Here is a 15,067-nt window from a genome sequence, read left to right on the forward strand (position 1 = left end):
GGGTGTTTAAATATGTATTTATATGTCTATCTATCTATAATATGTATGTATATCCGTTGCCTAGTATCCATAACACAAGCTTCACCAGCTTAGCATGGGACTCGGTCTATTGGTGTGAATTGTCTTTAAAAAAAAAAGTGATTACAGTTAAAGGTGGCTTAAATAAAAAGGTCCCACTGTCCTTCATATTTTTTCTTAAAGTTAGTGATTCATACGTTTAAAGCTTTCCACTAACAGTCATTAAAAAGGTTTTATTCACAATCTAAATAATTACAAAGTCGCAGAGTGTAAAATGACATTCGAAGCCTTCTTACTTTTTCTCGCGTTGTTGTCGTTTTTTCGAAAGCCACTATAAAAGACATTATATCAAACCTTTCTCACTTATTTCTCGAACCAGTGCCTTGAAAAATGTTCCGGAAAATTGTGATGCTTGCCCTTTGTTCGGGTACATACGCGTTGCTCGACAGTGATATTGATTTAGCAGATGGGGTGAAATTAGTCAATGTGCCTATATCTAATAGCTTGGAGGAATCTGGGCGGTCGCTCGGTGATTCAATGTTGTTTAGAGTGGCGAAGTTCCTACAAGGACATGAGCTGCACGTTAAATTGCCGAATCTGATCGAAAAGGATAAGCTTAGTCGGGTTTTCCAGGAATCACTGAAGGTTGTTGACGAGTCGTATAAGGAAAGCAATGGTAAGAAGAACTCAAATAATATCTTAGGGTTATATATACATAGTTTAATTTATAGTTATTTATAATAATATACTATTATAATCCATTTTAATAATTCAATTAAGTTTCTTTATATATTGTCATTACTATTTAAACGTAACGCAAAGTTTTATGATCAGAACTCGCATACAAAGTTGTCACTAAGCCGCTTAAAATACATTAATACATATCGAGAACGGAATTACAATAAAAACTAGGTTTTACATTAGTTTTTATCGAATATTGAATCATTGCGTGAGTGAAATGTCACGCTTTTCTTAGTCGAAAGTGAGTCTAAAATTAAATACACTTATTATATACAGCACATATATTATTTAGCGTAATTATGATTGTCTAGATAAACGACGGAAAGGTTCATTGGCTTTTTAATAAGAAAAAGTGGTAACCCATACAATACAGTAAGTTAGGATATTTAAATAAACTTTAGAACATTTTCTGATCTAAATACTTTAGAAAACATATACATTAAAATACAATATATTCATTTAGACGTGAATGTATTTCACTATTTTTTAACTCAATGTTTTATAAGCTTTACACCCGTCGTGATCAACGAGAGAAATTATATTTAAATTACATGAACTTTTTTATATAGCACGGATTATATATTTCGGTAGATACTTACTTCAGTAACTCTTAATAATTATAAAGGAGTTGATAAATTCTCGATTTTGAAAATCTTACGAAAATTTAAACACTAAATCGTTCCTTTTTTGAAAACGTTAAGAAATAACGACCTAAAATACGAATAGACATGAAAAGGCTGACAAGATAATTTATGAACAGGTACGGGGCGTGGTAAGGGCGATGGCGGAGGTTCAATGGCCTTATTAGGGCTCATGTTCGCGAAAACACTAGGGGCGGCTGGAATCGGCGGTTTGGGATTGCTCACTATGAAGGTAAGGATGGTTACTTAATACGGTTACTTCAGCTTATACAATATATATTACGATTATATAGCTCTTTTTTCTAATCTGTAACGAAAGTACTTAATTTGAATTGTATTATTTTTTTATGTGTGCTATCACGTGCCAGTGGTTGCCATTAGCAAGGTTTTTACGATTGTGCTATTTATTTAGTTTTTAAAAAATATATATTTGGTTTTGTAAGTACTTAATGTTGATAATAATTAACTACTTTGGAAGAATACGTAATGTTAAGCTATAATTAGATTAATATGACTATCCCTTATCAACACTATGAAGTATATATTGTTATTTAGTGTTAATGTATATTGTTAGTAATCAATAACCTAATAATATTAATTTAATTATTTGTTAATTTACGTATTTTCTTTGCTCAACCGATAAGTATCGCAATACAAAGAGGAAATTCTATAGGGACCAAACTTTTTAGTTATTTTAAAAATAATTGTATATTTTGATTTATAATTTGTAGGTTAAGAATATTATAACGTTATTCATTTTTACATTCCTGGTTTTAGTTCTGTAATGCAAATTGGTGCTTCAAAAGGACAAGTTCCACAATTATAACCCTGTCAGACATTGAATATAGAATATAATAGGGTAATTTAAATATAATTATTATGATCAGTCCTTGAACTTGTAACCCTTATATATTCTCTCCGATATACTTGAGAGAACAAGAGATGATGGAGTCTCAATTCAGATGTCAACCAGTTTACGAGTATCCTTCTATCAAAATAAATTAAATGAACTTTTGAAGACGCGGTCAGATAACCAAGCTATTTCAGTCGAGACTACAGAACTTCCCAAAATTTATAAATTTCAAAATTTGCGTGTTTAACGATTGATATTATGAATATCTAACTGCCCCCGCGAACTTCGTTTCGCCTTAATAGTTTTTTTTACTTAGCCTACCTTTTTAGTAGCAATGTACCAACATATGGAATATTTTGCTTTATAAAAACTCTTCCTCAGAGTTCAAAGAATAAATAAAAATACTTGGTCCAGCCGTTTTCGAGTTTTGAACAACATATTTTGTAATTCATTTGTATTTACCGTATTGTATCTATTGTGTTATGTACTTATTTAAATCTTTAAAATGAAGTATGTAATTTATTAAACCATTCAGATTATGGCTGAGAGTATTTCTATTACGTAATATAATAATTTAAGTTTTACTTAATCAAATCGTTAACGCAATTGCTTTTTATGAATAAGGCTTTCCTTAGGTATCATCAGAGGTAGTAGTAGCATTAAGAACCTATTGTGAATGAATTGTAAGCATTTTTATATCAAAAACTTAAAAAACTCTACAGCAGTACAGCTCTTATCTACTCTAACTGATGCCTTATATGTAGTTTTATTGTCGCAAGGAGCATTGGCTCCTACCAATATTTGTTTCAAATGAAATGCCATCAAAGTAATTGTATTAGGTGTTGTATTAGATCGAATGGAACTCAATCATTTCATTAACCATAAATACATTAGACTCCCCATATGATACTGAATTTTATTTTATTTTAAGTGAATTTCCCATTGGGGTCTAAATAAGTGTATCATTGTTATATGGTCTCTACGGTAATATTTTTTTAAAGATTGATAATCCTTGCCTATTTATGTGTTTAATTGTAACGTATTATAGACGCACAACTAGTCTAGTAGTTAATTTTATGACGCGCATATTGTATATTGTGTTCCTTAAAATTAGATTTATTTAGGGCCCGTTTCACAATGTACGGATAAGTTCTACATAAGTTCCAAATTAGCTATTTATTACTTATTGGTAGGATAAACACTATTGTTGCGTTTCACGACTGTCAGATAGTACTATTCGTAATGGCGCGTCTAAACGGGCCATGTTTTGCTGCAATTGATGGCTGCACTGTTGGCCACTAATTGCCCGGCCATTACAAAAATATTTTAATGCAGCTGATGGCCGAACAATCTATGGCTGGGCAATGTGTTGCAATAGTATGGCCCATGATGCAGACTCCTAAACGGGCTACACAAACCGGCAACAATGGCTGACGAAATCACACTTGTTGCAGCAGCTTATATTGTTTTAAAAAAGAAACGGAAAAAGAGAAGAGATTGTGGATTCGACCTTACTTAAATAGGCGTGAAACTGTAGACAATTTGAGTCTAGAAATAAGTCTTGATAATAAATTATTCAAGAACTAGAATGTAATAAATATAACGTAGTAATCTAACGTCAAATACAGCTGATCGCAAAACACAGAATAAAGCAACAGGCACACTTCACTCAAAGCAAACGTCATGTCGCGTAGAAAAGGATACACTATGCCATAACAAAGAGAGTGACTGAAACAACAAGAGAACTGGCTGTGCAATATTGCAGTTGAATTCGATAGCCTAGCGATCGTCCGGCCACCCATCGGGGCAACATCGGCCATATGTGGCTATACAAAACATGTTTGGCTATATGGCCGGGACATTACTGCAATATTGCATAGTGTGGCTGCTATTGTTTGCAATGTTGCCGGCCACAGTGTTGCAGCCATCAATTGCAGCAAAATATGGCCCGTTTAGACGCGCCATTACATAAAGTCCATCATAAGTATGAGTCCGCTGAAGTGTCAAATAGCACAATTTATCTTCCAAATAATTTATGTGTTGCACAGCTATTTGGTACTTTATCCATACATTATGAAACAGACCCTTAGTATCATTGCGAAAATGTTATTGGAAATAAGTAGAGTACAAACACTACCTTCATTAACATATAAGAAAGCAATTTATCATGATATTGTTCCTCTATTGTATGTACAAAAATTTCGGAAATATTAGGGATATAGGGTATAGATATTTGGATAGTGTATCAAAGTATAATTCTGATTATAGTATATAATTCTCAGTTCAATAATGTGTTAATTCGATGTGGTCGTACTCGTAGTTCCATACCGACTTCTCAGAGATCTTTCTTCGTGTTAATAAATATAACTAAACACCTTGACTTCTAGGCATTAGCGGTGTCAGCCCTCGCTTTAATGCTGTCAGCGATTGTTGGTGTCAAGAAGCTGACCTCTCATGATGACCACGACGATCACCAGGTGATATACGCTGGTCACCATGGTCATCATAGACGGAGACGAGAAATAACAACGCCTCTGCCATACCAGGGATGGACTGAATACCAGAATGAATAGTTTTTAGTGTTTATTTATTTGTAAATAAATTATTTATTTAAAACTTTTTTTCATTTCAATAGCTTAAATAATCTTAGTAATTTTTATGAATAAATATCAGGTATGAAATTAGTTATTGTAGAATATAACAGCAACAATATTGTCTATACTAGAACGATAATATATTTTATAAGCAAACAATTGCCTGTCAAAAGTCATTAAATCCTTTTAGTAGTTAACAAACGTCACAGCTTAAAATTTAACAGCAAAATCCTTTTATGTATAATAATCTAATATATAAAATTCTCGTGTCACAGTTTTCGTTGCCATACTCCTCCGAAACGGCTCGACCGATTTTGATGAAAATTTGTGTGCATATTGGGTATATCTGAGAATCGGACAACATCTATTTTATCAGCTAGTAAATATCTAAAAATAGCTAAAACTAAGTGGGACAAAACTTCTTAACACATTTCCACACTGTTTATTCAGCTTAAATACATTATTCACTCACCTGTAGAAACGGCGAATAAAGATAAAAGCAATACAATAGAAAATCAAATAAACACAACTGGACCATAAATGCGTAAATTTTTCCATACGGTAAGGATACATTCACACGCTTAGAGGTTATATTTTTACTTACACACTTTACCAAATGATAGTAAGTCCTTATATTGTTTCGATTTCATTCTAACTAAATCGAACTCTGTATTGAAATCTACTAATCATTCCATTTTATATAGGTCTGATTACACAAATTAAATTATATAAAGTTGACTCATTACTACTTACGAGTTTACACGTAGTTTTTAGTTATTTTCAGTGGAAGTCTGTGGGACTTTTTAGGTATAAGTAATTTCGAATCGGTAACCTGACATCCTGGGATGGGCCATAGATTATGGCTGTGGTTTTACTGATTATCTGATAAGAACCTGTAATATTTTTATGGCTACGACACTACTGTACCAATATCCAAAGTATTAAAGATTAAATAGATTACAATCCTCAAAAAACTACCCAAATTTATTAAATACATTTAAAGATACTGTATCTAGAGAGGGATCCAACGCAGCTGTGGGTGTTGGTTTCAAATTAGAGAGAATCGGTTACGGATGAGAGATTGATTGGATTTTTAAAGGCTTCAATAATGTGTGGGAGTTCTTAAATGATTAGTTTTGAGGTACTAACATGTATGTAACAATAGAATGAGACATAATTAATAATTAAATTATAATTAGACATTTGCGTGCTAGTTTTACGTTCGATCGCAGATTGTTATGTTTTCATTCATGGATTCATCAAAGGATGTTTTTGTTTAAAAACAATCTATATTAGCAAATACTGGCAATTTGACAGTGAAAAACTTTGTATAACATGACTTTGCAGTTATTAATTTATCAAAAAAAATCTATAACTCAAAATATTTACTCAATTTTGTTGACCATCAGGATTAGTTGAATCGACGAGGAACGCTTCATAATTGTTTAAAGATTTCTATATTTCTCTACCCTAATACCAAGTCTATATGATTATAGAAGTAAAATAATTTAAAAATTAATAATAAGCTTCAATTAAAACTATCTTAAATCATTTTAAAAGGAACTTTTTGGTATCAGGCTATAAACTAAAATGTATTATAACAATTTTAATTATATATAAAACTATTAAATTTTAGAAACGCTCTCCGCTTCTCTTATGAACAAAGGAAGGCCCCCATAACAGACATGAATGGTCTCATTTCAGGCGGAAACGACACAAGCCAGGGTACCTGGGCAACGAATAAAATGGGATTTAATACCGCATGGAAGTTTATTGTACAGCTGTGTCAAATATGTTATCTTTATATGGAAACTTTATATTATTAGATCAGGGACAATCTATGAATAGGTGAACTTGAACGATTTGTGCGTGGGAATTATAGTTTTTTCTTAATTTATCCGACTCCTTAATGCACTAAAAATAATAAATCGTAACAGTTTTATTGATTGGCCTTGAAATGTAAGAAGCAAATTCAAGTATATAAAGATTTTTTAAGTTTTGGTGAGATAATCATCGCTTAAAGAATAAACATTACTTCTTATATCCCACTGTACGCATCTAATAATTGAAAATAATAATTGTTGTAATTGGCAACAAGGAAATAATTATTGGTGCATAACAAATCAATTAATTATTTTATTAGCGCAATTGTTATGCAAATTACTAGATGAAATACAAATTGGAGGAATTAGGATAGACCTGTATGATGTATACAACATTGGTTTAATGAATTGAGATTCCTTGTATTTATTTGTCTCAAAGGATACGATGACTTGTAGGTAACGTTACCAGTGCGATGCCTTAAAAATGTCGTCATGGTAAATTTAAACAGTTCAGTTTCGACTATGATGGACCTACTTGAAACCTGATGGATTCCCTCATAATGGGCATTAAATTAGGGGCATCAGGGGCTTTTTCTACAGCTTGTGTTAGCTATAGAATGTGTGTCAGTTCGTGATAAACATGTTGAACACAGGAATACGTGACAAGTGCCCTAACTTTATTTGACATTTCATAAATTGATACACATAATAAAAACAGTATTTGTTTGTCAATACCTACCAGGACGCCGAAATGTAGCCTACTATTTGTACTTCAAATATTTATTTCGATAAATAAAGACATGGTGTCGGAGTGTACTCTAAATAAATAATGAAAGATGAAAAACGTGGATTTATTGTGATAATACAATCTACATATTTTCAACATTTCCTCTGTAATAAAGAGGTCTTGAGAAAAATCTGCTCGAAATACCTTTTCCGATCACATTTTTCATCTTAAATCATTTCATTAACATCAAGAGGAAACGGCATACTCAGGAAATGAATCTCTTGTTTATAAAGAAAATATTTAGATTTTTCGTTATCCAAGCCGACAAACCCAAAGTTTTCGGAATGCTAAAAATAATTTTTGTACTTGTTGAGGTGTTATATTACAATAATTATGTTACCAAATAGTGAAACATTTATGTCGCTACGTTCGCATAGTTTGTTAATTAGTTTCTTGTAATAATATTACCCGAAGTTTAACTTTCTAAGTCTAAAACAATACACGTGCGAATGTTAAAAAACCAGAGGGTACAAGTACAAATTCTTTAATTGTAATTGAAGCTCAACCTACAATGAATAATATAATAATAAGTGGCTGTGTATGTGTGAATGTGTTGGTGTGCTAGTATCTGAATTAAACGTGTGTAAAATAATTTAAGTGAATTGTCTGATCTGGAATCGTAAATCGTTAAAAATTTTGAAACACCTATTTTAATTTTTTTATATTTTTTACGTAAAGCAGAATTAAGTTTATTGTACTTATGCTGTATTGTAAAAATGGCCTAAGTAAGCTGAAAATATTACGTGAATGTTAAGAATGAAATAGATTTGCAAATAGTATCCTGACGCCGTTTATAGCGTGATGGGGTCAAACGTTTGTTTAATATAGCATTTAAGATAAAATTATCTTATTGTGTTGACATACCACACTGTATAACGTGCTACCGCAAATAGCGATAGTGGACCGGCGCCTACTTTGAGAATAGCACGTTCTGCTTTTTCCACTTCAATGAAGTAAATATTGGCGCTACCTCTCCATGTGTCAAATGTCAATACCATAACTATCGAGTATATAAATGCCAAAAACCATCTTCAGAACATGTTAATCATTAAGACTTAAACTTCTAAACATGTAAATCAATCATCCTATTGACATTCGTTTCTAAGTGAGGTTGAAAGTTCAGCACTGATTGACTTGAACGCCCTAATACTTGACAGCCATGGACCACCAGCCAAACTTGAAGAACAGGTGTTTGCATTTATTAATAGGTTTGGAGGAGATAGAAGGTGTGTCGATACGAGTATATATGTATACATAGCCTTTTCGGGTTTTGGAGAAGACCGCCTTCCATGAGTCGCTAAAGAAGAGAGTCGGATCATCAGCGCAGGCAACGATTTTTCTTTTTTTTTCAATGAAACAAGTTATTTATGTAGACTAAGAACAGTGTTCTTCGCTCAATTTATTAACATCGATCCTGACTACAATTAGAAAGACAATCTTTCTTGAAGCTTAGAGCTACACCACGAACCTTAATCCATTCCAACTTGATTAATTGAAGAGAAATGTGAACTGCATTTAACGCTTTGGCTAAACCTAGAAAGAGGGTAGGTATATTTTAGGTCTAAAGAATATAGTAGTTTTTCCGCGTCAGAACCTTAAGGCTGAATTTAGTCTCACGCTCACCGTCAGCGCTCATAGATCAGCGCGTAGTTCGTCAGCGCTGACGCTCAGCGTGGTTCGTTTTAGTATCGTACTGACCGCCTTACTTGACCTGTATCCACTTCGCGATTTGCCATGACTGTACACGCTGACGACGTCCGTTCAACACTACAACGCTCACTGAAAGCAGAGGCGCTCTAGCGATCGTCAGCGCTGACAGCTACGCGGCGTCGACGCGCGACGCGTACGGCCTCGCAGCCATCGGCGCTGACCACCGTGCGCGCTGATAGCTACGCGTCATTCAAAAACGCTTCCTAGAAGTTCATATATCTCGACCATCAGCGCCGACGGTGCGCGTGCGGTCGGCGTGACACTAAATTCAGCCTAATTGATTTGGTGCTAGACGCTTTAGAACTTTGAACAGTGTTGGCAAGATTAAGATCCGCCTATAGTTAATAACACGCGTAAATCTCCTTGTGAATAGGTGTAATTAGTGCCAATTTAAATGGTCTCGGAAACACACCCATATTCGGGGCATGGTTGCAAATATTTAAGTGTCTTTGAGATTTACAACGAGGAAGTTTCAAGATCACAAATCTTGAAGCGAACTTCCTCATATGACGATGTCGATGATTAAAGTAAAATGTTTTGTTTTTGAATTGTCAATTATACCTACTCGAGAGCGGGTGCTACTTGTGGTGACTTCTCCTACTTGAGTTCGTGTATGCGGTGATGTTAGTAATTTCGACTATGTATTTGCGTGTTGTTCCCACAAGAATGTAAGTGCGTGCTCCTATTTCACCATGCCTCCTGTTGATAGAGAACAAACCTTTGTTTTTAATTTATTTTATGTATAGTAGGTTCTTAGTACAGGGCAGGCAACATTCCGTCAAATCAAGGATGTCCCTAGGAAATCCTGATCGCTACAAGAACTGAATGAGATTAGGCATATTACAGCTAATACTCCTGATATTTTGAGATATTATGATTAAAGTTGTGTTTGCTACTAGCACTAAATATATTGGGATGGCAAAATATACTTGAGGAGGCTAAGGTCCACATTGGGCTGTATAGCACCTCCGCTACCCGCAATGCATCTAGATCGAATTCTGAAAACTTAATTCATCAGTTATTTACATTTTTTTTTAAATCTTATATAATATGTATATAAATTAAGATTTCATTTAAAATTTATTAATTAAATCAATTGTATACAAGGCAAAACAGGAAACGATCGTTATACAATTAATAGTTTTATTAATATCTAAAATTTTAAAAGTAAACATACAACCGAATATTAATTTACAAAAATTCACACAACGCCCTCTAGATTACAGACTTTTAACTAATAAGTTTTTGTTCATAAAACTAAAGCAGAAAGTACTCTTTCTTTTTTATAAATATTGTTAAGTAAAATTAAATTGTTAAACCTATAAATTATTGAGTAAAATAACTATATTAAATAACTGATATAAGCGCCCTCTAGTCTACGTGCTATTAACTACTAAGTCATAAAGCGGCGTCATTGTTACATAGTATATTGTTCATTTCAGACAGAGATGGCACCTGTAAATATAAAATCTATTTCTTACAAATTTGTTCGAGTGGAATTTAATTTGTCGGATTTGTTTTTAGTTTTACTATAATTTCCTTCTAGGTATGGAGCTTTTTTTTAAAGACAATTATATTCCTGCTCGTTATTCGTTAGATAGATAGTTAATATTGAAAATTGGATCAGCAGTTATATTTTTTGGATTGATGACAGATTAACAACGTTCAAGTTCTTTCACTTATTCACTAACAAAGGCGCGCTTACTGCGCCGATAGCATTAACCATAGAGTACATTATAATATTATAGGATATAGAGTCGACACTCGGGATTGTAGCGGACTAGCGCTGTCTAGAAGTTGTTGTGCTAGCTAATTTACTACTAAAACGCCCATATGCATATAATTTGAAATTACCATCGACCATTTTGATAATCTTTATTTATTTAGTGTGAACACTAAAATAATCAGAGATTATTGAAAAGGTTGTTACACTAAGACATTAAACATAAATTAAATAAACATGTCAATGAAGATGGCAAAATTAAAAAAAAAGTTGTAAAGGCTTGTCATAATGATTTCTTCTTTAAATATTCTTCTACTTAATGAAAATAGAATATCAAATATCAAAAATAATTGTGTAGTGTTAGCCAGCGAAGTAAGGAAAGACTTTGTTTCCCGGGGGCAAGCGATATACTAAATAAAAAATGAGAATTCAAATATGTATGTAACAATCTGATAAGTATATTTATGAGTATACTTACGAAACTGCCAGATACACAATAACTTTTTTCTTAAGTAAATTTTTAACAAAGACCAAATCAAGGCAAAAACGTGGTCCAATGTAAAAATACAAAAGTATAACGTAAAAGAGAATTTCCTAAGACCAGAAATCAAGCCAAGCTTTGAAAAATTATAGGAAATTTGTGAAACGGTAAGTTGGCAAGAAAACTTGGAAATTTAAGGTTAACCAAGGGCAGGGAAATTAATGACTGAATACGCCATGGCAGTTAAAACTACAGAGTACATTGTTAAAACTCCTTTTTTAACTCTACATCACTGCCATCTACTGCAAACAGTGCTTATTGAGGCTAAGAAAATTACACATGTATGAAGTGTGAATACAAATGGCATTCACCCAAAAGTGAGCTACGCTCGCTATAGCTGAGATTGAAATATGATAATTGACATTTGACAATGAATTGGTGTTTGTTTTTAGGTTGTAAATCTATTTTCTCATCATAACAAAGCATTTTATTTTAATATCAGGTTTTTTTATTTTGCTGTAGTAAATTGTCAAAATAGTAGTACATTGCAGTTTTTATACAAATCGCAACAGCAATCATTGCGGTTTCTACTCCATTTAAATAGCCAATGTCAACAAATAGCATCAGCAAAAAAAAAGTAAAAGTCATTTTTAGTTTTAAGAAATAAAGTTCAATCTGCGCATTTTGTGCTTGTCCATTAATAGCAATTTATTGATATTATTTTTAGTTCGAAGGATTTGCTTTTAAGAAAAAATAATACGTCAGAATGCCGATAAAGAATGCCTTTATAAAAGAGAGAGGTAAATGCTTCTATACACATATATAAGGAATAAAAATACAAAATAACTTTTTTCTGTTATGTCAAATTTGATTAGCGCGTTTTCCGCGCTTTTAGCTTGACAAAGAAACTGCCAAAAACAAAAGAACGCATTGTCTATATTTATATTTTGTTTCGTCTTCCGTTTAACTAAAGACAATTGCTCAAACTGTATTTGATTTTACATGTTTTCTTTACTTTGAGTTTTAAAGATGAGTCGGGAATCCTCGTTCAAGTTTTTGGTTCTAAATAGTTTGTGGAATCATTTCGTTATATTGATTTCAAGGTAACTGATAAATATAATTATTAGTTACTAACCAAATAGATTTTTCTAGAATTTAGATGGAAGCGAATATAATGTTTTTTTAAATGTCACTGATCTTACTAAATTATTTTCTGTATACTAGAATTAATTATTTAGTTTTACTTAAGTTTCTTTAACACACAACTACACAGTCAAAAATGTAATTCTTTTTTGCCTGTCTGTACGTAACATATTGTGACTCGTGCCTGATCCGGTTTTGCTATGTTAGAAAACTGCCTTCGGTAGCAAGTTAATACAATATGCACTACATTTACAGTTATATTTCTTATGATGATTCCTACATATATGTGTACTTCTGTATAACATGAAAAATAACATCAGGAAAATGCTACAAAAAAAATAAAAAAACAAAAAATTATTGCTTCTCAATTTACATTTACTACTAATTCTCAAATCAAGGGAGTAGAACGGACGAGAAGAACAGGCAATAAACTCTCCGTCACTCTTTTAAATATCAAAGTTTATTTTTGTTATAGAAAATGTACAAAATATTGTCCTAGTAGGCCCTAAATCATCAAGAATACATCAAAACAAATCCAATGGAACAAACATAAGAAATTAACTAGGAAAAAAATTCTAATAAATATTTACAAAATGAATAAAAAATAGTTAATTAGAAAAAAGAAATAGTAGAACTTTTGTCAGTTCATCCAACTAACAATAAAAGATCCGTAAACCTGTTTAATTAATTGACTAACACATGTAGCAACAGCGAACGATGTCCCTACTGACGTACCCTTCAGACACATAGCCAAAGCAAAGTACTACCGAATTGCTGTCTTTGCTGTGTAACAATTTTACTAAGTGAATCGCAAACGCGTTATTCTTAAATTCTTAACGTACTTTCAGCTCGTTGTAGCCGCCGTCGTTTGTACCCCATCATCAACTTATACTTATTTTCATTGATGGCCCAAATTGCAACCAGCAGTTTTGGTGTTCAGCCGACCTCCGCTGCCTAAGAATGTCAATGCCCATTGTGTCAAACGCTTGTTATATGTGCAGGTAAATTAAATCACCCCCAACATCCACTATAGGCATCAAATACGTCATAAAGTCCAACAGAGTCGTAGTTGTGCTTCGTCCTAGTCGAAAACTGTGTTGTTCATCACGCAATTGTGCCGCTACTTGTGAGGATACACTACGCTGCATTGCTGACTCAAAAACCTTTGCCGGCATTGAGAATATAGCAATAGGTCTATAGTTGCTTACATCCATCACTATTTTAATTATTGTTTAATACTGTAAAAACTGTAATTATTTTTGACGTGATAACGTCTTTAAAATCGTTTTAGTCGGGTGACATGTTCAGAAACTTGTGTCACACCAAAACCTCACGAGCGCGATCGCAGGTATAACTTCATTAATTCCTTACTTCCCAAAAACTTATATCACCAATAAGACGTTACCACGTAAACATCTCGATCGTAAACCTACTTTACAAACAACCAATTTTTTTTTTCTTCAATCTTTAAACTAAAACAATGTCGACTTTCGATAATTTGAAACTCAAGGGACCAGAGATAAAATAAAAATTCAAATTATCAAGAGTTCAAAATAACAAGTGTTTGAATAACCACGAGGGGGAGGGGCGACTGAAAGAAATAAGAATTTGATTAAAATTTGTTACTTATTATTTCTATATTCTTATTATGTAATCACAATTATTCACAAATTTATATTTCGAAAAGAAGTCTGTAATCTTTTTTTGAATGAGTGACTTCAGTTTATCATTGTCCAAAGAATTTTCGATAGGGGTGAGAGCTGCAAAGTAATCGATAAGTAGTAAGACATTTTCTTGCCTCACTCAATGTGACCGGAGTTGGCGGTTCTTCTTCTTCATCTTCTTTCTCATCATCCTCGTCTAGAGAGACCATACTCATCAATTCGGTATCGGTTAGTATACCGTACGTACGTATATACGCTTCAAATTATAGAGAGTAGGGAAGACCGGATTTCAAATTATCGCATGTTGGCGAGCAAGATAATACTTTTTCAACTTCAAATTACCGAAGGGACCAATTATCATTGATTTTATTCAATTTATCGAGTATTCTTCAAGGGACCGAAAACATTTTCAATTATCGAGAGTCTACTGCACTTCCTTATTCATACTAATGTAATAATTTTACATATCCAAGAACTGCACCGTTTCTGCTAATCCGCTTCTTTTCCTTAGATCATAAACACGATTTGACTGAATGAGACAAATGAGAAATTTTTTTAAGTGCAATTAGACTGATTCAGTTTCTATGATTATGGGGTTAGGGATTATATTATCGAGAGTTAAAACAACTAGTTTTTGAACATATATATTTCAGTATGGACAGATGTATTTCTGCGCCTGTTTCAATTGTGATTGTTTAAGGCATGTAGCCTTTCATCAGAAATAATTTTTGCTACGCCGGGAATCGAACTCCGAAGGCACAGAGCCGCATTTATTATCTCAATTAAATGTGCCCTAGTGGTGAAGTAACCATTAAGTTTCTACACAAATTGTGTGAGAACACTCTAAGTTGGTGTTCTATTGAATATCCGACGATCTAAGAACAGTGAA

At 32.9% G+C, this 15,067-nt stretch overlaps 1 protein-coding gene across 1 annotated transcript; it reads left to right on the plus strand.

Moving 5' to 3' along the window:
* Positions 1 to 262: 262 nt before the first annotated feature.
* LOC125054642 lies at positions 263 to 4,826 on the plus strand. The gene is made up of 3 exons (XM_047656650.1): positions 263 to 694; positions 1,520 to 1,632; positions 4,641 to 4,826. The coding sequence occupies exons 1-3, from the start codon at positions 409 to 411 to the stop codon at positions 4,824 to 4,826; spliced, it is 585 nt and encodes a 194-aa protein (XP_047512606.1). The 5' UTR covers positions 263 to 408.
* The last annotated feature ends 10,241 nt before the right edge of the window (positions 4,827 to 15,067 follow it).

The sequence above is a fragment of the Pieris napi genome, chromosome 12, assembly GCF_905475465.1.
Source record: "Pieris napi chromosome 12, ilPieNapi1.2, whole genome shotgun sequence".
NCBI lineage: Eukaryota > Metazoa > Arthropoda > Insecta > Lepidoptera > Pieridae > Pieris > Pieris napi.

Coding starts and splice junctions, on each gene's coding strand:
- LOC125054642 (XM_047656650.1), top strand. CDS start 409: ATGTTCCGGAAAATTGTGATGCTTGCCCTTTGTTCGGGTACATACGCG. Junction 695..1,519: donor GTCGTATAAGGAAAGCAATG/GTAAGAAGAACT, acceptor ATTTATGAACAG/GTACGGGGCGTGGTAAGGGC. Junction 1,633..4,640: donor TGGGATTGCTCACTATGAAG/GTAAGGATGGTT, acceptor CTTGACTTCTAG/GCATTAGCGGTGTCAGCCCT.